Here is a 23,497-nt window from a genome sequence, read left to right as displayed (position 1 = left end):
TTTGGGGTCTAATCTCAATCTTAGGGAAAAATCATTTTAACACAGCACATCCTAAGTAGATTAAGTTGACCGTGTTTCGGATATTTGATTTCTTGGAGAAGAGGAAGACTTGGAGCCTGGTAAATTACTGGGTAGTCTTCTTCTTTTTTTTAAAGCTTTATTTATTTATTTTTAATGTTTGCTTGTTTCTTTGTTTTCAGAGAGAGAGCAGGGGAGGGGCAGAGAGATAGGGAGACAGAGAATCCCAAGTAGGTTCTGTGATGCCAGCACAGAGTCTGATGTTGGGCTCAAAGTCATAAACCATGAGATCATGATGTGAGCCAAAATCAAGAGTTGGACACTTAACCAATTGAGCCACCCAGGTGCCCAGGTTGTTTTCACCTTTGATTATTGCAAATAATGCTGCTATGAACATTGATGTAGAAATACCTGTTCAAATCCTTGCTGTCATTTTTTGAGGGTATATACCCAGAAATGGAATTGGTGGATTATAAGATAATTCTATATTCAATTTGGAGGGAAGCTGCCATACTGTTATCCATGGCAGCTACACCTTTTTTCATTCTATTTGGTTTTTTGGTGTTGAGCTATATGAGTTTTTATATATATATTCTGGATATTAATACCTCATCAAATGTATGATTTGTCGATATTTTCTCCCATTTGATGGGTTGTCTTTTTACTTTCTTGGTGGTATTTTTGATGCACAAAAGTTTTTAATTTTGTTAAGTCCAATTTGTCCATTTTTTCTTTTATTGCCTATGCTTCTGTCATATTCACAAAATCATTGCCAAATCCAATGTCATGAACATTTCCCACTGTTTTCTTGTAAGAGTTTTATAATTCTAGCTTTCAAATCTTTGCTTCATTTTGAGTTAATTTTTGTATATAGTATAACGTAAGGGTTCTGAATAGTTTTTAATATTGTCAATATAATTGACAGGACAATGGAAAGTTGGTGGAAGGAGAAATGAAATATCTGGGCAGTCCCATTACTACACTTCGAAAATTGGATAAAAATTCAGAACTAGAAGAACACCAGGCAGAGGAGATTTCAAATGAATTGATGGAGTTTTCTCTGGAAGATCAAAAAGAGATCAAGGTAAAATGCTCCCCAGTATCTTTGCATTTTCCATATTCCTTCATTCTTGAATTAACAATGTTGTGTATATACTGGGTTTCAGCCACTTACTAAGTAGTAGGTCTGCAGAAATCAAGAAGACATGATCTCTAAACTCTAAGGGCTACCTGATAGGATATCAGGTAACTATGGGATTCTTATTACTGCTGGGTGAGAAGGTTCCAGTTAGTAGTTTGAGTACCTCACCATCAATGTAACTTGGTGTAAATGATGGCTCCAGGATAATAGTAATGGATGGAACATACCTAGCATGATTTTTCAGGTATTTTACAATATATCCTTTTGTCTTTTATCCTCCTCATATCAATGGGAGGCATACCTGAAGCCTGTGGCTTACTGGCCATATACTGAGCCAGTATATTGCTTTCTGCTCCTAAGCAGCTTCCGTACTGTCAGCACAGAGCCTGATGTAGGGCTCAAACCCAGGAACCATGAGGTCATGACCTGAGCTGAAATCAAGAGTTGGAGGGGCGCATGGGTGGCTCAGTCGGTTAAGCGGCCGACTTCGGCTCAGGTCATGATCTCGCGGTCCATGAGTTCGAGCCCCACGTCCGACTCTGTGCTGACAGCTCAGAGCCTGGAGCCTGCTTCCGATTCTGTGTCTCCCTCTCTCTGACCCTCCCCTGTTCATGCTCTGTCTCTCCCTGTCTCAAAAATAAATAAACGTTAGGGGCGCCTGGGTGGCTCGGTCGGTTAAGCGTCCGACTTCGGCTCAGGTCATGATCTCGCGGTCTGTGAGTTCGAGCCCCGCGTCGGGCTCTGTGCTGACTGCTCAGAGCCTGGAGCCTGTTTCAGATTCTGTGTCTCCCTCTCTCTCTGCCCCTCCCCTGTTCATGCTCTGCCTCTCTCTGTCTCAAAAATAAATAAACGTTAAAAAAAATTAAAATAAATAAATAAATAAATAAATAAATAAACGTTAAAAAAAATTAAAAAAAAAAAAGAAATCAAGAGTTGGAAGCTTAACCAACTAAGACACCCAGGTGCTCCATAGCTCTTAAATTTGGGTCTTGGTCCATTTTGATTTAATTTTTGTGTGTAGTGATAGGTAAGGGTCCAATTTCATTCTTTTGCATGTGAATATTCAGTTATCCCAGCACCATTTGTTGAAAAGACTGTCTTTTCCTTGTTGAATGGTCTTGGTTCCCTTGTCAAAAATCATTCGACCATATGCATGATGATTTATTTCTGGACTCTATTCCATTCTATTGGTCCATATGTGTATCTTTATAGCAGTACCATAGTTTTGATTACTGTAGCTTTGTAGTAAATCATTTTAAATATTTTTTATTCCACAAATTATACCTGAATATGTTCTTAAAAAAAAAACAACAACCTGTAATAGCTGAGGCTAACCCTATCTGATCACTATTGAAGAGCAACTTTGAGATTATCTGAGATTATCTGGGATTATAGGGAAAAGTCAAGAGTGTGGGAGTTAGTGGAACATATTGGTCTAGAAAGTGACAGACTTTGGATCCAGACTTTCTGGGTTCCATAGCTTGATTCTTTAACAATACGGGTACAGTTATATGATTTCCCTATGCTTTAGTTTCTTAATCTATAAAAAAGAAAAAGTTTGGGTAACTATTTCTTCGGGTTGTTGTGATGATTAAATGAGTTAATTGTACATAAAGCAGTTAGAACAATACTTGCTCAATTACTAATGTTTAATTATTGTAGTGTAGTATGAGTGCTTAATTACTATAGTGTAAGGGCCAAAATATGTGGAATTATAAAGATTGATGGAGAAGGGATGCTCAATAGCCTTGATGTCCTTAGCGAAGTGAAAGTTGCAGTAATCTCATGACTCAGTGGAGAGTGTTACGTGACAGTCATGAAGAATTTAGAGAAGGTTATAATCAACTTTCGGAAACCACAGAAGGGAATTATTAAAAGGCTAATAAAATGATATTTGTGCTGTTTTATATGATAGACCTACATGGCATAATGTGCTGTTGCCTAGAAGCAAGACTGGGGACTTTGGAACTCCAGAGATGATTAAGAGAGGGTTGTAGGTTGCTAATGGCAGATGAAAAAGGGGTTGAGTTAGTCTAGGTGATGGTGAAGGTAGCAGAGAAGTAGAAGATGATGAATCAAAACCTGGATAAGGAGCCAAATGTCTCACTGAGTAGACTCAGTAAAGTAAAAACAGTAATGTGGTTGAAAGTTGCTGAGGAGCAAGAAGTGCCTGGTTTAGAAAGCTTTGAGAACTAGGGGAAAGTTTAGTCAGTTTGAGAGCATGCCAAGTTTGAATTCTTGGTAGTAGAGTAATAGAGGATAGTTGCAGATCTTTTTCTTTTTGCTTTGTCTTTTTTGTTGTTGTTGTTGTTTTGTTTTGTTTTGGTCCCTCTTTGTCAAGAGGCTAATGTGGAGTGCAGGAGAAGCTTGCTGCAACTATTGAGGAGTTGTGAAGTCACTGTCCAAAGGGTTTTCAGTTTTCAGAACACTGTGAGTTTCAGGAGAGAAGAAATAGGGATTTTAGTGTTGTTGGTGTAACAGAGACTAGACTGGAAAAGAAAAATGAGAGCCAGGTAATAATAGTAGGTCCCATTTATTGACTACTTAGAGTGTACTGGGCACTGTGTGCTGAACAGTTTATATCCGTCATTGCATTTAATTTTCATGTCAGTCCTGAAATATGAGTGTGATGCCCCTTTATTTTCTTTCTTCTCTCCCTTTTGTTCTTTCTTTAGTCTTATCTTAGGAGGAGAACATCTGGCCATGGGATAAAGGCTCTTACCCAAGGTCACAAAATTAGCCATTGGCAGTGTCAGGATTTAAGGTGAGATCTGCCTGACTCCTGAGCTGGTGTTTCTAGCAGTATTTGGTGTCTTTTATGAAGATACCTGGAAGGTGAAAGTTGTCCCAGGAACATGTAGTAATGACATTTGCTTTTTGAGTAGGGTTGGTAAGGTTGAATAGGCACAGTTTGAATGGATTGAAGTGTTCAGGAGGATGGTGAATCAATTATCTAGAACACTGCTGTTCTGTAAAACTTCCTGAGATGATGGAAATGCTTTATATCTGTCCAATACAGTAGCCCTATGTGCGTTTTGAGCACTTAAAATGTGGCTAGTGCAACTGAGACACTGAATTTTTAATTTTGTTGAGTTTAAAAAAAATTTTTTTTTAAATGTTTATTTTTGAGAGAGACAGAGACAGAATGTGAGTAGGTTAGGGGCAGAGAGAGAGGGAGACACAGAATCCGAAGCAGGCTGTAGGCTCCGAGCTGTCATCACAGAGCCCCACGCGGGACCCGAACTCACGAACTGTGAGATCATGACCTGAGCTGAAGTCAGACACTTAACCGACCAAGCCACCCAGGTGCCCCATAATTTTGTTGAGTTTTAATTAATGCAGACAACCATGTGTGGCTAGTGTTACTATAATGGGTAGTGCAGATCTAGAATCTTCTAAACATATGGTCCCTGGAGCAGTAGCATCAGTGTCAGGTAGGAATTTCTTAGCAGTGCAAATTTTGGGGCCCTTTCCCAGAAACTTTGAATCAAAAAACTGTAAGGGTGGGGCCCAGCAGTCTTAACAAAGCTTCCAAGCGAATGTCATTGGTTTGTAGGAAAACAGCAGAACCAAGATATAATCTGAAAGAGACAGGGTGGGTATTGAGAGAATTGATGTTCACCTTCCTGAAACAAACATTATTGAGGGCTAACTGGTAATGGAGGGTAGATCTGTGGAAAAACAGCAAGTTTAGGCATAGTTAGCATGGGGAAAGGTTCCTAGGCCTTCTGGAGAAAAACAAAGAGCAATATAGAGTGAACATTTGGTGGTGCTCTTAGAAATATATGTTAGTCTTCATGTTTGCAAAATGTAGCTAAAATAGTCAAATCTCAACTAGTATTAACTTAGGGAATTATATTTAATGTTGATTAAAGAGAAAATTTTTTGTTTTCAATTTTGTTGAAAATTTATCTAATGGGTTTAATCTGCTTTTATGAAATAAGTACAATGAACATAACAGAAATTTTTCTTGCCTTTGAAACATCATTGTGAATTGTATAATATAGACAGTATGGAAGAATGGATTTAAAATAGACGGACCCTAGGAAATACTCTGGAGAGTATGTTTATTTACATGGAAGAGTAGCATATGGCTGTGAGATATTTATTTTGTCTTTAAAAAATAATTCCCTTTAAGTGCTCATTTTAATGTATTGTGACTCATATAACATCATTTTCAGTTGAGGGCACACTATATAAGAATATGCATAGCAGTAGGTTTTAGAATAGAAAAGGCATAGGGATTTTTGTTTGGGGTTTACATTCTTGATGCTAAATGGAAATAGATACCTGATAGAATAAGGAGATTTGTGTAACCTCAGTGATTTTTGATTCATTCATTTAAAAAATATTTATTGAGTACCTATTAAGTGTCAGATACCATGTTAGTCACTGGTGATACAATAATAAACAATACATACTAGGTTTATGGTCTCTTGGAGTTCGTATTCTTGTCAAAGGGATATCAACAACAAACACACGTTTGTCAGGGTAATACATGTTCTAGTTAGAATTCTTGGTTGCAATTAAAAGAAACTGATTACTACTTACCATAGGCAGAAAAGGGATTTTTCTGGAGGGTATTGAGGAGCTCAGAATTGCTAGGAAGGCTGGAAAACAAGGTAAGGCCTGGCCACAGTGCTGCTATGGGGTCATTGTTCTCAGGACATTACCACCAGCTGCCTGGACACTTAATGTCACCATTACTGAACCCCCTGCCCCATGATGTAATCCCACCTGATGCTAGACTCTTGCTCAGGGACATTTGCTGCCACCCACTATATTCTCAACTGTGATGCTGCAACCATAAGAAAAAGTCTCAACCAACCCTTTGCTTTTTTTGTGTTATTCCTTAAGTTTCAAAATGCAGTCAGGAATATCCGGTTGACTATAAAAGAATGGAAAAAGGAATACCTGTCCCCCTTCAGCCTTCTTATCAGGATGCAGGACTGCCTCCCATCTAATTTGAGATTTTACCAAACCTCCAATTTTAGCCAAATTGCAAATGACTGCCATAACAGACAAAATGATTTAATTATTGCAATTGTTCAAGTGTAAAGAAGGTAACGAAATGGGGACTGAAATAAACACTAATTGAAGGGAACCTTTTAATGGGAATAAATAGGAAAGGCCTCCTTGAGTAGGAGATATTTAGTCGAGAACATATTGATAAACTGTCCCAGTTTGCCTGCCATTGAGGAGGCTCCTACAACCTGGGCCTTTCAGTGCCAGAAGTGGGAAAATCATAGACAGATTTGAATGAGTTGGTCACTCTAGTTGTGCAGGAACCATACATGACCTGACTAGAGACAGGAGCATTCCATGAGGAGCATATTGTAGGTGCAAAGTTCCCAAGGTTGAATAGATGTTGGTGTGTGCAAGGAATTGAGAAGCCAGTGTGAAAGAGGGTGACATTTGCCTGAAGTGGGATAGCAGGTAAGCAAGAGACAGACAATACAGGGCCTTAGGGCTATGGTAAGTGTGTGGATTTTATTCTTAGTGCATTGGCAAGCTATTGGGGGATATTAAGCAGAGGAATAATATGATGTGGTTTATTTTATGAAGACTGCCCTGTTGCTTGATGAATAATGGATTAGAGAGGATTAAGAGTTGGAAGGAGGTGGGAAAAGAAATGAAAGCAGGTACAAGTAGGACAGGAAGCTATTTCAGTAGCTTCAGGGAAAGTTGGTAGTAGCCTGGACTACGGTGGTGGCTACAGAGACAAATGGATAAATTCAAAAGCTATTTTGGATACAGAGTAGACAGGACTTGGTGGGTTGCATATAGGCTGTGAAGGAAGGAAAGGATCAAGGATGATTTAGACATGTTAAATTTGAAGTGTTTTGGGGGCTCCTGGGAGGCTCAGTCACTTAAGCATCTGACTTTGGCTCAGGTCATGATCTCACGGTTGGTGATTTCGAGCCCTGTGTTGGGGTCTTTACTGTCAGCACAGAGCCCACTTCAGATCCTCTCTCCCCTTCTCTCCCTTTGCATGCCCCCCCATGACACCCGTGTGCTGTCTCACACATTCTCTCTCAAAAATAAACATTAAAAAAACAAGTTTGAAGTGTTTCCGTTTCAAAGGGAAAACAGAAGCAATCATACCCATATAATTTACCATCCCTCTTGTCATCCTGCATGAAGTGTCCCTTCCCCTATCTGAAGCTACCTCCCCCTCTGCACTTGCACCTGTTGATTGATTAATTCACTCATTTGGTAACACTGGGGATACAATAGTGAACACAACTCAGCAAAGTCTGTGCTCTCATGGAGTTTACATTCTAGTCAGGAGGAAACAGATAAATAAATAAATACATTTATAATATGACAGATGGTTAAAGACTGTGGTAAAAATGCAGGGTAAAGAGAATAGGGAGTACCTGGATTGGGCTAGAGTAGAGTGGGAGTTGATATTTTTGATAGGTTTCATAGATTAGAAAAGACCTCTCTGAGAGTGATGTTTTAGCAGACATCTGAAGCAGGTGAGGGTACCAAACAAACAGGTATCAGGAGGGATGAGTTTTTCTAGGCAGAAGGAAAAGCAAGTGCAATGCTTTTGAAGTGGGAATGTGCTTGGCATCTCTGTGGAACACCAAGAAGCCAGTATGGCTGGAGCAAAGTTCGCAGGTGCGCAGTGGGACAGAGTGTAGGTAGTAAGAAGGACAGGTCACATAGGGCCTTCTAGGCCATTGTAAAGATTTTGCAAAAACCTGAGTCACATGGAAGCATCTCCTCTTGACTGTTTCTGCAGTAATCTGCTCTCTCTTTTTCCTTCCTGTATTATCATTTGCCCCTTGCTCCTAGATGAAGACTTCACAATTTTTTTGGTATCAGGATTCCTTTGTAATCTTAGAAATTGTTGAGAACACTTTGCCTTGTACCTGGTCTTACGGGAAAAGCATCCAGTTTTTCTCTGTTGAGTATTGTTAGTTATGGGTTTCTTAAGATGCCCTTTATTAGGCTGAGGAAGTTCCTTTCTATTCTTAGTTTGCTGAGAGATTTTAGCAGGAAGAGAAAATATTCTGTCAAATGTTTTTTCTGCATCTATTGAGATGATCTTAGGAGTTTTTTTTAACTTATTAATATGGTTAATTACATTGATCTTAGAATGTTAAACAACCTCTCATGCAGGTGATATCCTTACTTAGTCATGATGTATTATCCTTTTTACATGTTGTTGGATTTGATTTACTGAAATTTTACTGAGAATTTTTGAGTCCATGCTCATGACAGATTCTGATCTTTACTGTTTTGTTTTCCCTGTAATGTCTGTAATATTGGTATCAGTGTAATGTCATCATTTGGAAAGAATTCATGACAGATTCTGATCTTTACTGTTTTGTTTTCCCTGTAATGTCTGTAATATTGGTATCAGTGTAATGTCATCATTTGGAAAGAATTCACTCTTTTTCAGTTTTCTGGAAGAGTGTGTGTAGAATTGGAGTTTTTTGTTTTTTGTTTTTTTAATGTTAGGCCAAATTCACCAGTGAAGCCATCGGGACCTGGGCTTTTCTTTGTGGGAAGTTTTAAAATTACTAATTCAATTTTTACTTTTTGTAGGTCTAGTCAGATTTTCTATTCCTTCTTGAGTTAGTTTCAGTAGTTTTTGTCTTTTTAGGAATTTGCCCATTTAATCTAAGTTTTCTCATTCATTGGTATGTAGTTGTTCATAGTATCCCCGTATAATCTTTTTTACTATAATTGCTAGTACTGTCCATTCTTTCATTCCTAATTTTAGTAATTTGAGTCTTTTCTCTTTTTTTTTCTTGGTCAATCTAGGTAAAAGTTTATCAATTTTGTTGATCTTTTCAAAAAATCAACTTTCGTTTCTGTTGTTTTTTCTGTTCTTTACTTCATTAAGTTTTTGTTCTAATCTTTATTTCCTTGCTTCTGCTTGGTTTGGATTTAGTTTCCTTTTTGATGGAAGGTTAGGTCATTGTCTTGAGATCATTCCTTTTTTTCTGTTACAGGCCTTTATAACTGTAAAGTTTCACCTAAGCACTACTTTAGCTGTATCCTTAACTAAATTTTGGTATGTTGTGTCTTCATTTTTATTCATCCAAAAGTATTTTCTAATTTCTCTTGAGATCTTCTTTGACCCAATGTTTATTTTGGAGTGTGTTGTTTAATTTCCACCTAATTTGTGAATTTCCCAGATTTTTTTTCTGTTACTCATTTCTGATTAATCCATTGTGGTCAGAAAACATACTTTGTATAATTTCAGTCTTTTAATATTTATTGAGTCTTGTCTTATGACCTAGTGCATGATCTGTCCTGGAGAATATTTCATGTGTATTTGAGAAGAATGCATGTTTAGTTGTTGGGTACAGTGTTCTGTAATGTCTGTTAGGTTTAGTTGGTTCATAGTATTGCTTCAATTAGTTTTTGAACTTTCTAAAAATGGTACCATACTAAATGTGGGCATTACTGGCCTTGCTATTCTTACAGGGCCTTTGCATTGTTGTTTCAGCCTGGAACATTCTTCCCATAGGTAACAGAGGATTTTTTTTCCTCAATTCAGTCTCATTTCCCTACATGTGTTAACCATCAGAAAAGCCTTTCCTGACAAGCTTTCCAACCCAAATATATTCCCTATCTTTTTATTCTTCTTATTTTTTACTTATAGAATTTAAAAGCACATATTTCTTTGTCTCTTCCACTCCCTTATTCACTGCTATGACACGTAGTAGGTACTCAGAAACTGCCAAGGCAGTATGTGGATATGGAAATCTGGAAGTAAGAGCAGAAGTCTTGATTTGAAATAGATATTTGAGAGTCATCAGTATAAACAGAAAATTTGAATTCACAGATAGAAAAAAAAAAAATCACATAAGGCCAAAGTGAGGAGATATAAAAGGGCCAGGACCTAACCCTCGTCCAACATCTGTTAGAGGTTTGGTAGTGAAGAGGCCCAACAAAGAGGACTGAGAAGGAGCAACAGAGAGGTAGAAGCATCATGGTTCTATAGTTTAGGGATTGCCTGTACCAGCCCTAATCTAAACTAGAAGGTGTCTTGAAGCCAAGGAAGAAGGCAGTAGCCAACTCCATGGAAGCTACTATGAAGTTCAGAAAGATATATGTCTAAAGATACAGTGATATGAAGATTGCTGATAACTTTGACAAGACCAGAAGCCAAGTCTATTTGTATAGAAGAGTTTGCAGGCCATGAGGAAATGGTGATGCCTTCTCAGTTTACAAAATAATAATTATTCAATTAGATCTTTTTATAAAATCTGCAGGTAGACTCGAGCTTAGCAAGTTTCCTTTTCTTCTTCCTGGCCTTTTCAATGCTTAAAACTCCCAAATATTGAAAGTATTTATTGATTCCTTAAAGAAGGAAAATCACTAGTTGGCAGATATTGAGTGCCATCTAAGCCAGCTGGTCCTTGGTTCTCCCCACTGCTGCTTCTGAGAACTGGGAAATTTTGACTAGCAAGACAAAGCTAAAGTATCATCATGTCTTCATGACCAAGCAGGTATGCTCTTTGCAGTAAATTGCCTTTTGTTTTAATATAAATGTGTTGAAAAGAATCTGTTAGAAAAGTAGTGGCTATTTCTGTTTGTTAAAGTAGTTTTCTGCTGTCATTTATTTCTGGGTTCTTGCCTTTGGATTATACAAAACACAAAAAGATGTTTATCACCTTCATTATCACCATAATACCTACTAGAAACCTAAAGCATCAATGCAAGAGAATAGAGATTCAAGAAATAGACCCATGCATATATGGCCAGTTGATAATTAGACCAAGATACAAAAGGAATTAAATGGATAAAACATGGTCTTTTCAACAAATTGTGCTGGAGCAATTGAAAATCTATATGAAAAACAAAAACCTCAATCCATACCTCATGCCGTATATAGAAATTAGCACAAAACAAATCATAGACCTAAATGTAAAATCTGAAACTATAAAACATCTGAAGAAAAAAACATGGGAGAAAATTTCTGTGACCATGGGTTAGGTAAAGGTTTCTTAGATATAATATTAAAAAATGGATACATTTCCCTTAGTAGCTCATTAATTCCAAACTCTTTAAAATGAGCCGTTAGCCTAATAATTTGGTATGTTCTAGGAAGGTTCTTATGGTTAAAAGAAACAAAGACTGCACTAAGGCCATCAAATTTGAAATTCCTATCTGGCTTTCTCCTGCCTTCTTCTCAGGGCAAAATTGAAATTATATGAAGAATAGTGGGTCAAGAAGTCTGGGTAGCCTGTTCCTCATTCCTTTACTACATCTCTCTGCCACTATACCTTCGGTTCATCCATGCATTCATCATTGGCCTCATGGCCTTGACTGTATCTCTTGACTTCTTCCTTTTAAGCTTTGGCTTCTGTTGCTGCCTAATTATTTTGCCATTTTCTAAGTTAGACTCCCAGGAGAGAGAACCTAATTGGCCCAGATTATTTTTACATATTCTAGGCTACTAAATGGGTGTGTTGAACCAGCAATATGGGCCTGTCAGTGGCTCTGGACAGGGTTGTGGGGAGGTAGGGAGTTGACTGGCATGGATCCAAGGGAAAAGGTCTGTGTAAAATATTGGTATATAAAATGTGAACTGTACCTTCAGCTGGTACCATGAACAGTGGAGTTTTCCTTAGATGGGACCATCGATGTGACAAACACTGTAATAGATATAGTTACTATAAAGTAAAATTTTGATGTTCTTTTTTTATTCTCCCAGAAACCATTGACCATCAACTTGTCTTCTAGTTATAGCTCTCTTATTATCTAGCTCACTTCTCAATCAATCCATAGCAGTTAGTGAGGTGAGAGTATAAAGTAGAAACTTTTGGCTTTTATCTAGGCAAGAGATAGAAGGTATATGGGAACAGAAGATAAGAATCTTGGATTAGTTGAGGGGTACCTGGCTGACTCAGTCACTAGAACATGGGACTCTTGATCTCTGTGTTGTGAGTTCGAGCCTCATGTTGGGTGTCGAGATTATTTAAAAACATTTCTTTTAAAGAATCTTAGATAAGTTGAAAGTTGTTATCAGAGGTCATTTAATATATCCCTCTGCCTGTAGTTATAATACCCAAATCATGGCTTTCAAGGAGACAGTAGTCCATCCTGTTACACTTTAGTCTGGGCCAGTAACTCCAAGGCTAGTTCTTCATCGTATTTAATCCATTTTTCCCCTGATAGTCTTCATAATATCAATCCTATAATAGTAATCTTGATATTAGATTCTAGTGTTCCTGTTTCCCTTGCAGGATGCTTATTTTGCTATTTTTCTTTCCCACTAACAACCTCCTTTATAAGAAAGCTGAGTGGTATTTTTTCTCTGTCCCTCTAAGAAACTACTACCCAAAAAAGTGACACATACTCTTGCTGCCTAGTATTTTTTTTTACCCAGACTGACCTTTTTGGTTTGTCATCCTCTATTTTGTTTGGGTCCTTAAATGTTGATTGTCAGAGTCTTAAGATCCTATAGAGAAATTGTGGGATTAGGTTCATTTGTTTGTTTTTTCCCTTGACTGGAGGAATTGAGTTTGTACTTGCTTTCTCTTACAAGAATTGGTGTGTATAAGATGGTCACGTGGTGAATTTGGTTTGGCTTAGAGTTAATATATCTGGGGGAGATGAAACATCATGCAGTCTGAGGAGAAAGATGTTAATAGGAGGGGAAGAGTGGTTGCTTACCTAAGGTTTTGCCTATCAAACTTTAGGGTTGCTAGAAATCACCTGGGCAACTTGCTAAAGTGCAGATTTTAATTCAGTCTGGGGTCCAATATCTAGGATTCTTCATTTCTAACAAGCTCCCCGGAATATTCATGCTGCTGGCCTGCAGACACACTTAGAGGAGTAAGAACATGGCGGGGGACGGGGGGTGATATTCCCATACAGGCATCTCGGAATAGAAGCTCCTTGTATCGCTCGCCTTCACTGCCAGAGACTCTGAACAGGCCAAGACTGAATCAGGTGGTAAAATTCAAGGACAATCCCATAGCAGATAAAGTAAAACAGGAGTATTGTTCTCACAACAAAGAATTCAGAAAGGTAAGAACTTTTCAAGATGAGAATCTGTTTAATGCTCTTTCTTGTCTTTTCTGCTTTTTTGTTATGAGGATTGCTTTAGTATATCTTCTTTTTAATTACTTTTGCTTTTTATCTCTTTGTTCTGTCTTTTCTACATCTGCATCCATGTATAAAATATTTAACAGTAAATATTTTTTATATTATACTTTTGGAAATGATGTTGGCATACTGTCTTCCCAACTTTCCCTTTTAAGATCTGAGAGGATACAAGGGAACCTTGAATGGTAAGGATATTTACTGCTGTTTTAACTGCATTCTGACAGAAATAGCATCATGGAACACACTGTTTGGTGGCATGCAACTTTTGAAAAGCTTAGCCCTCATTTCCTACCTCTCCTTTATAAAAAAATCTAAATACATTTGGCTGTTTTATAGTACATAAGTTTCACATAAACAAGCTGTTGTGAGGGGCGCCTGGGTGTCTCAGTCAGTTGAGCATCCAACTTCATCTTGGGTCACGATCTTGCGGTTCCTGAGTTCAAGCCCTGCGTCAGGCTCTGCGCTGACAGCTCAGAGCCTGGAGCCTGCTTCAGATTTTCTGTCTCCCTTTCTCTCTCTCTGTCCCTCCTTGACTCGTACTCCGTCGCTGTCTCTCAAAAATGAAAAAACATTAAAAAAAAAAGAAAAAAAGAAGCTGTTGTGAAATGTCCATAATCCCATAGGCCAGAGATAATTATTGTTAGCTGGTGTATGTTCTTCCAGATTCTTTTTTTGATGCAGTTTTTTGTTTTCTTTTATAAAGTGGTATTACAAAAGTACATGTTTTCTCATTTTTTTAAGGATATCATGAACTTATTTTCATGTCAATGAAATTAATCTACAACATACTTTTTTTTAATGTTTATTTATTTTTGAGAAAGAGAGAGACAGAGCATGAGCAGGAGAGGAGCAGAGAGAGAGAGAGAAAGAAATGGAATCCAAAGCAGGCTTCAGTCTCTGAGCCGTCAGCACAGAGCCCAATGTTTGGGGCCTGAACCCACAAACCATGAGATCGTGACCCTAGCCAAAGTCAGACACTTAACTCCCTGAGCCACCCAGGTGCCCCTACAACATACTTGTTATTGCATAATAGTAATATATAATGTGTAGAATATGATTTGTTTAAACAAGACCCTGTTATTTATTAATAATCTTTCTCTATTATAACCTTGCTGGGATATCCATTTTTACAGACAAATCTTTGTGCGTATTTTTATTTCCCTAGGAAAACAAACAATTATTAGATCAAAAGGTGTGCATATTTTTAATAAGTCTCCACTCCTTCTCTCCCCTGGTTTTTAAACTTTTAACATGAGGAATTGGGGTGGGGGAAATCTTGTCATCTTCAGGGCTTAGGTCTAAAGAAAGCAGTCTCTCTCTGTGACATTAATATCACTCAGATGCTGGAGGAAGAGTCTAACCAGGGGTCTCTGATTGGTGATTTCTCCAAGGTGAGTTTGATTATGCTCATCCTATATTTCATTTAGTCATTTTGGATTTGTGTCTTCTTTTTTTTGTTGTTGTTGCTTGCAGAGGACACTAGGTATAATCATGTATCCTCACCAACTACTATTTGATAAACTGAAGGTGCTATCACGGTAGATCTAGACCCCAAGCCTTTCCAGTGAAAAAGTACTTTTTATTAATTCTGGGAAAATCCTAAGCAGTGGGGAAGTGTGAGGTTTTTTACTTTTTTCTTTTTAAAAATATCTTTTAGGGTGCCTGAGTGGCTCAGTCAGTTGAGCGTCTGACTTTGGCTCAGGTCTGATCTCACCGTTTTTGAGTTCGAGCCCCGCATCACACACTGTGCTGACAGCTTAGAGCCTGGAGCCTGCTTCGGATTCTGTGTCTCCTTCTCCCTCTGACGCTCTCACACTCTGTGTGACCTTCTCACACTCTGTGTGACCCTCTCACACTCTGTGTGTCTCTCTCACAAAAATAAAATAAAACATTAAAAAAAATCTTTTAAAATTATATAAATAATACTTGGTCATTACAGGAAAAGTAGAAAATGCAATATACCTCAAATCTTATGAACATCTTGGTATATATTCCTCCAGACTTTTTTCTATGTATTTTCACAAACACACATGCATATTTTACATACACAAAATACATATTTTTGGGTTTTTTTGTTTTTTCACAAAAAATGATTTATACTGTTTTGTGATCTACTGGGTTTTTTTTTCTTCCTCATTTAATGTATCAAGAACATCTTTTCATGTCAATAAACAGTTCTGCTTCATCATTTCATAATTTTAAAAACTTTCTTTCTTTCTTTCTTTTTTCTTTCTTTCTTTCTTTCGAGAGAGAGGGTGAGAGCGGGGAAGGGGCAGAAAGAGAGGGAAAGAGAGAATCCCGAGCAGGCTCTGCACTGTCAGCGCAGAGCCCAACATGGGGCTTAAACCCATGAACCAGGAGATTATGACCTGAGCCAAAATCAAGAGTCAGATGCTTAACTGACATTCAGGCACCCCAACATCATTTCATAATTTTTAATAGTACAGTATTTCTTTTTTCTTTCTTTCTTTCTTTCTTTCTTTCTTTCTCTTTCTTTCTTTCTTTTTCTTTTTGGCTTCCCATAATTATTTAAAAGATTTTTATTTTTTTACTTTTTTATTTGTAAGTAATCTCCACACCCACTGTGGGGCTTGAACTCACAACTCTGAGATCAAGAGTCACGTGCTTTACCAACTGAGCCAGCCAGGCATTCCTGCCCATAATTTCTTGATAAAGCTGTTCTTGTAGCATATTTACTTTTACAAGTTTTCCTTTTGAACTATACCAAGGTGGACATATTTATAGCTAAATCTAAAATTTTGTGCACATCCTTGATTAGTTCCTTAGAATCACTTCTTAGAAATGGATTGCTACATATGCAAGTTATAGAGACTCTTGATTGTTTTGAAGGCATCTGGGGTTTTAAGGTCAGTTGGAAAGGAGGACAATTTGTGGTCTTTAATCTCAAATTGGGGTATAGAAAATTTGTTGTTATTTCAGCTCTTGGGTATTTCTAGGTGTGTGTGCTGCCAACCGTGTCAGGGAGACACCAAGATCTGAAGTACATCAACCCAGAAACAGTAAGCAGATTTCTGGAGATGGTAACTGGTTACATAAGCTACCATCTGGTCTGTTCTGTCCCTAAAATCCCACTTCCATTATATTTCTTTCATTGTGTTCACTCACATAGGCACCTCATTCAACTGAAGCTGTGTTAAAGGAGTCCCGTTTATCCCATTCTGTTGCCTTTATTTTTAATTAAGCCAGTGATATAAAATTGTTATGAAAGAGAGAAAACAATAAAGGAAGGGAGGGCAGGAAGAAAGTCAAAATCACTCAGTTGAGGCAAATTTATATCCTGGTTTAGAGGTTACAATCCCATTGACACCTTTCAGCGTGGGGTAATTATTTATAGTGTTCTCTTTCACTCTTAAAAGTGTCCTAGTTTGTGCAATAGTTATTTGGTCACCCTACCCATAATCTCATCACTGGAGATAACCACTAGTAATATTTTCCTTATGGCCTTCCACATTTTATTCTGGAACATATTTGATAAAAATAGAATCATAATGAACATGTTAGCTTCTATACATGTTGAAGTTAGCTTAGCAAGACATTGTAAATATGTTTCTACATCAATAAAAAAAATCTATATTATCCTTTCAATGACTATATAATATTCTGTTATATTGGCATGTATAATTTAACCAAACCCCATTATTGAATACTTAAGTTATTTGTAATATTTTGATAACCTAAAATAATGAAAGCAGGGATGAATATTGTTGTCCCACATCTTTGTGTACTTTTCTGTTCACTAAAGATGTTGGAATAGAAATTACTGAGTCAAAGTGTAATTACACTTACATTTACAAAATTCACTCCAGAAAGGTTGAACCAATTTACACTCTTACAAGTAGCTTAAGGATGTCGACCTTTTCCTTCCTTATCCTTTCCTGAAAGATTTGCTTTCTTCCTTTATGATGGAGCATGGGGAACCATTTCCCATTTCTTCCTGCAAAGTCGGAATTGCTACCTGCTACCTGTACCACTGCAGAAGTCCTTGGGTGTCTTCTGAGAGGCTCAGTGCAGCCATGCCTGCCTCCAAATGAGTGGCTTGAATACGATTTTCTCTGGTGTCTTGGCAATACTAGCTACTTCGGTGTTCCAAAAAGACCATTTCCTATTTTATCCTCTTGAATGGAGGGTAGGGATGCAACCATTGCTCCATTTCAAAATATAGGGGGCCTTTGGAGGACGGGCATACAGTAGAATCCTAGGTGACTAATGGGAGTACAAATGACGAACTGTGTGAAGGGCTGTTCTCTCCCTTGGAGTGACTGGGAGCAGAGTGTTTAATCATTGTTTCTGTGCAGGTGGCTGCCTTACTGTCAGGGAAGTTCCAGAGTCTGATTGAGAAGTTTTATATCATCGATTGCCGCTATCCATATGAGTACCAGGGAGGACACATCCAGGTGAGGTTACATAGGGGACATTAGTTGGGAGGGGCTGGAGGTACCTCTTTATTGAGCAGAGTCTATGGATAAAAGCCCTATGAACTCCAGAACCAGGGCAGAGGTTATACATTTGGATAAGGCTGCAAGTCCTCATTTCTATTCTAATTCTGTGTACGTCGAGCAATTTACTTTCCCTTTTCCTCCTAGACCGATCTCCCCCTATTTTGTTGGAGCCAAGGGCTCCTACTTCAAATTAAAATATTAATGCAAGAATTGAGAAGCACTTTGCAGATACTCACAGACATTCCTCATAACGATTCCTACATGTTAGGGGTTGGAGGGTCAGTTCTACAAACATTTATTGAATACCTACTACATACCAAGCTCTATGCCAGACCTTGGGGATAGACCCAGAGATATAATTAGATCTATGCCCCAAAAGTGCTTATAGTCTAGACTTCTTTGCCCAGATATCCCAAGATGGTATCCCAGTTATTTCTAAGTGTTGTAACTGTCCAGAGGTGCTTAAGGAAATACAGTACTTACCAAAATTCTTCTACAGGGAGCCTTAAATTTGTACAGTCAGGAAGAACTATATGACTTCTTTCTGAAGAAGCCTGTCATGCCTCTGGACACCCAGAAAAGAATAATCATCGTGTTCCACTGTGAATTCTCCTCAGAAAGGGGTCCCCGAATGTGAGTGTCTACATGGGCAGATGTTGGAAATGGACCTTGAATTGGGACTTAAAACCAGGGAGCCTTCCCAGACCAGTTCAGACAGAGACTGGAATGAATGAATGAATGAATGAATGAAGAATGCATATTTTCCATTGCAGCTTAAAGGTTAGAGAAATGGAAGGAAAGGTTTCTACAATTTAAAAGTTTGGAGCAGAGGGGTGCCTGGGTGGCTCAGTCACTTACGCATCTGACTCTTGGTTTCGTCTCAGGTCATGATCTCACGGTTTGTGGGTTGGAGCCCTGCATCAGGCTCCCCACTGACAGCGTGGGACCTGCTTGGGATTCTCTCGCCCTCTTTCTCTGTCTCTCCCCAACCATCAAAATAAATAAACTTAAAAAAAAACATTTTTTGGGGCGCCTGGGTGGCTCAGTCAGTTAAGCGTCCGACTTCGGCTCAGGTCACGATCTCACGGTCCGTGGGTTCGAGCCCCACTTCGGGCTCTGTGCTGACAGCTCAGAGCCTGGAGCCTGTTTCAGATTGTGTCTCCTTCTCTCTGTGACCCTCCTCATTCATGCTCTGTCTCTCTCTGTCTCAAAAATAAATAAACGTTAAAAAAAAAAAAAATTTTTTTTTAAAAACATTTTTTTTTTTTTTAAAGTTTGGAGTAGTGAAGGAAAAAGGATTGGGAATGAGATACCAACAAAGGAAAGGAGAAAGAGTGACTACTTGAACCTTGTGTTGCAAAAACAGTGAGATCTGGAAGTCCTTTGGGGTTACCCATAGTCTATTCTTTGTTCCCCTCCCCAGCAAATGGTCCACAGAATCCTGACCTTGTTTCTTTTCACCCCACCCACCTCTGGGTTTTCTCTAAAGGTGCCGCTCTCTCAGAGAAGAGGACAGGGCTCTGAACCAGTATCCTGCATTGTACTATCCAGAGCTATATATCCTTAAAGGGGGCTACAGAGACTTCTTTCCAGAATATACGGTAAAGAACGGGGCACGTGGGCAACAGGAGAGCTCAGACTTGGGGGAGCCAACTTTAGCATTAAACTTCCAGGGCCTGCAAAGCCCTCCGAGAAGAAACTGCTGCTCTTCTTAGCTACTACTATCAGCATCTCCATTATAGTTAGTAGGCAGAGTTCTGGAAACTGGAGTATCCCTTACTTTGTCCCCTACCTTTCAGGAACTGTGTGAACCACAGAGCTACTGCCCTATGCATCACCAAGACCACAAGGCTGAGCTGCTGAGGTGTCGAAGCCAGAGCAAAGCATGGGAAGGGGAGCGGCAGCTGCAGGAACAGATTGCCTTACTGGTGAAGGATGTGAGCCCATGACAATGGATCAGTGGTTTGCTGCTTACAAGTCACCCAAAGACACTGTAGAAACCCTGAACAGAAAGAGCCATGTTGAATGTGGCAAAACCCAACATTGTTAAAAGATGGCTGCAAACCAACAGGCTGCCAAGATAATGAAATTCTAGGCCTGGGGGTTGGTTTTAGCAAAACTGCTGGCTGTTGACTAAGTCCCGGAGCTGGCTTTAGAAGGCTGTAGCTTTGGGTTGGATGGAGATTTGTGTTGCTTCAGGAAGTGGTTACATTCTCTTCCCAATTAAATGTCTTCTTACAAGCCAGCCAGCTCTTTCTCTCCCTGGGTCTGTGCAAGGGAGTTGGGCATCTTCTTTCTCTGTACTTTGCTTCTTTGTTTCCCTCTCTCTCTTTTTCTTAAATGGGAAAATAAACACTACAAAATTAGAGATTTGATTGTGAGCTCAGTCTACTCCTAGAAGGTCTTTATAAGGAAGAGATCACCAAATTAGACTCCTTTAAACAAAGGTGTAACCATCTTGATTTATAGCTGAGGGCAAGGTGCTTTTCTCTAGACCAGTGGTTCTCAAAGTTTGGGCCCTGAACTGTAAGCATCATCTGAACTTCTTTGAAATGTAAATTTTCAGGCATCACACAGTTAACTAAAACAAAACTTCTGAGTTAGGGCTCAGAATTCTGGGTTTTGAAATTTCCCTTTCAGGTGATTCTGATGCATACCATGCCTTGAGAACCACTGCTCTGGAATTAAGGAAAACCTTTTAAACTGCATTCTCCAGCAATATCCTGGCTATCCTTTCCTAGACCATTCCAAGGTATGAGTTACCTAAAAGTGTGCCCCATACTCAGCATGCTGTGATAACTAGGCTCAGAGAACCAAGATGATTGGCATGTCTAAGGCAGGTTATAGTTCTGAGTTGGGCTCAAAAAGATTCCTTGTCTACAGTGGAATTTTGACTTTTCTCATTTCCCACAGTCTTTTCTCCACTTCATTTCACATCTCACAGAGATAAGTTTAGGACTTTGGAGAGTTGAAAATAGATATCTGTGCTATCTGAACATAGGAATAAAAGGATACAAAAGTAGTAAGCAGGAGCAGTTAGACTTAAGGAAGACCTTTTAAACTATTTTCCAGCACTATCCCAGGCTTTCTGTTCTTAGAGTTCTTTAATGTAACCAGGCTTTCGTCTTCATAGTGAGATACAGCACTATGGCCTGGGGGTGGTGGTAGAATTACCACTGATCATTGTCATTCTGCATTAACCTGGTAGGAGTGCTAGCCCAGGACTGGAAAAGGACAAAGGGCTCTGAAGCCTGGCTGAGATAGAATAGAGACAAAAGTGACATCTTCCCAGGTTCTGGGGCCAAGAGACTTTTTTTAAGTAAGTGGGAGGGAAGAAGGGCAGTAGCTGGATTGATGTTTGCAAGGTTCGCTAGTGTGCTTCTCTTGGAGTGCGGCGGTTGTGCTTCCCAGCAGAGGGCGCTGCTGTATCCTTTAAGGCAGCTTCTGGAGTCCGCAGCCTCCGCTGCTTGCACTTGCCTCTCTGCGCAAAAGGAAGCTACCTCTCTGGCCTTCTCCCTGAGCCCTTGAGCTCAGTGCTCAGAGGGCTGAGGGGAAAGGAGAGAAGAGCTGTTGCTGTATTAGGTGGAGAAGGCTGAGGGGAAGATGCTGCTTCTCTGTCCCACTCCCACATCCTTACGCCTGCCAAACAGGTACTCCTAGTAGCGGGAGGAGGAAAATGTTTGAAGTACCTCCACTTCCAAGTATGAGGAGGGAGTCCCCTGACTTATTGCCTAACCTAGTGGGTCATTTCCTGATCATTTTCCCCAGAAAAGTAGAACCAAGCCCCCACCTGGGAAGAGACTGGTGCTCATGTTCACATTTCAGTAACTTTTTTTTCCAGTCCCATTTTATTTTATTAGTATTATTTTTTAACATAATTTATTGTCAAATTGGGCAACATATAGTGTATATACAGTGTGCTCTTGATTTTGGGGGTAGATTCCCATGATTCATCGCTTACATACAACACCCAGTGCTCATCCCAAGAAGTGCCCATCACCCATTTTCCCCTCTCCCCCACACCACCACCCCCATCCACCCTCTGTTTGCTCTCTGTATTTGAGTCTCTTATGGTTTGCCTCCCTCTCCCTCTGTAACTATTTTTCCCCTTCCCTCCCCCATGGTGTTCTGTTAAGTTTCTCAGGATCCACATATGAGTGAAAACATGGTATCTGTCTTTCTCTGACTGACTTATTTCACTCAGCATAATATCCTCCAGTTCTATCCACGTTGTTGCAAATGGCAGGATTTCATTCTTTCTCATTGTCAAATAGTATTCCACTGTATATATAAACCACATCTTCTTTATCCATTAGTGATGGACATTTAGGCTCTTTCCATAATTTGGCTATTACTGAAAGCGCTGCTATAAATGTTTATAGCAGCGCTTTCAGTAATCTTAATTAAGTGGAAATTCTGAGTTTCAAAACAAAAACTAGGGCTTAATTAGTTACCTACTTTATGAAAAATTGTATTTGCCTAAAAGGCACCATTTTCCTGTATAATTTCTTGTAATATCCTCCCACCTCATAGGTACCATGTGATTTGATTTATGTTATTTTCAGGAATAATAACAGTAGTTAACATTTTTCGGGTGCTTATTATATGCAAGACTTTTTATGAACTCATATGTATCAACTAGTTTAATTTTCACAACACTCCTGTGAGGCAGGTACTTATTATTAGGCACATTTTACAGATAAAGAAAGTAAGAAACAGAGGGATTCAGTAACTTTTAAAAAATTACACAGCTAATGGGCAACCTGGGTGGTTCAGTTGGTTAAGCAAATGACTCTTGATTTTGGCTCAGGTCATGATCCCAGTTAGCCTCTGCTGAGCATGGAGCCTACTTAAGATTCTCTCTCTCTCTCTGCCTGCCCCTCTCCCCCACTTGTGCTTTCTCTCTCTCTAAAGTTAAAAAAAAAAATTAAAAAAAAAAGTTCACATAGGTAATGAATGAATGGTGGAATCTGGATTTGAACCCAGGCAATATGGCTCCAGTGTCCATACTCTGAATGGGTTTGCCATTACCAAATCCTCAACAAAGAACAATATGACTTCCCTTCTCCTCACTTCTACAGTGAGGAGGAGGTATGGAAGATTCTCTTTCCCCATCCACTTCATGCAAATGTTAAGGAAACACCAATTCCTTTTGTTTTTATTATTTATTTTTGAAATGTTTATTTTAAAGAGAGAGCAGTGGAAGGACAGAGGGAGAGGGAGACAAAGGATCTGAAGCGGGTTCCATGCTGACAGCAGAGAGCCCAATGCAGGGCTCAAACTCAGAAACCTCGAGATCATCACCTGAGCTGAAATCTAACACTTAGCCGACTGAACCATCCAGGCATCCCTATTTTATTTTATTTTTTAAACCTTTTCTTTTGAAGTTTATTTATTTATCTTGAGAGAGAGTGCATGTGTGTGTATGCCCCAGGTAGGGGCAAAGAGAGAGAATCCCAAGCAGGCTCGGTGCTGTCAGTACAGAATCCAACCGCAGGGCTTGATCTCACAAACTGCCCTTGTCCTCAAGAGACTGACAGGGTAGGGGCGCCTGGGTGGCTCAGTCATTTAAGCATCTGACTCTCGATTTCAGCTTAGGTCATGATCTTGAGATTCATGGGTTTGAACCCCATGTTGGGTTCTGCACTGAACATGGAGTCTGCTTGGGATTCTCTTTCTCTTTCCTTCCCCTGCTCGTGGGTGTGTGCTCTGTAAATAAATAAATAAACATTAAAAAAAGAGAGACTGACAATGTAGAAAATGATTTCCTTTTTTCCCTTCCCTATAAGCACTCTGG

At 39.2% G+C, this 23,497-nt stretch overlaps 1 protein-coding gene across 10 annotated transcripts in view; it reads left to right on the top strand.

The window, feature by feature from the left end:
• Positions 1–20,066, top strand: part of CDC25C (cell division cycle 25C) — a 34,460-nt gene extending 14,394 nt beyond the window's left edge. For 4 of the 10 annotated variants that reach the window (XM_049649282.1, XM_049649274.1, XM_049649283.1 and 1 more), the window contains 8 exons: positions 944–1,102; positions 13,010–13,162; positions 14,530–14,631; positions 16,198–16,260; positions 17,557–17,655; positions 18,200–18,333; positions 19,190–19,301; positions 19,500–20,066. In XM_049649282.1, coding sequence (XP_049505239.1) covers positions 944–1,102; positions 13,010–13,162; positions 14,530–14,631; positions 16,198–16,260; positions 17,557–17,655; positions 18,200–18,333; positions 19,190–19,301; positions 19,500–19,649 — 972 coding nt within the window. In that variant the 3' untranslated portion in view covers positions 19,650–20,066. The remainder of the gene's footprint in view (positions 1–943; positions 1,103–13,009; positions 13,163–14,529; positions 14,632–16,197; positions 16,261–17,556; positions 17,656–18,199; positions 18,334–19,189; positions 19,302–19,499) is intronic. The other 6 variants (XM_049649284.1, XM_049649275.1, XM_049649276.1 and 3 more) reach the window with 4 other exon arrangements.
• The last annotated feature ends 3,431 nt before the right edge of the window (positions 20,067–23,497 follow it).

The sequence above is a fragment of the Panthera uncia genome (assembly GCF_023721935.1).
Source record: "Panthera uncia isolate 11264 chromosome A1 unlocalized genomic scaffold, Puncia_PCG_1.0 HiC_scaffold_17, whole genome shotgun sequence".
In the NCBI taxonomy this organism is placed as follows: Eukaryota; Metazoa; Chordata; class Mammalia; order Carnivora; family Felidae; genus Panthera; species Panthera uncia.
This window is presented reverse-complemented; position numbering and strand designations above follow the sequence as displayed.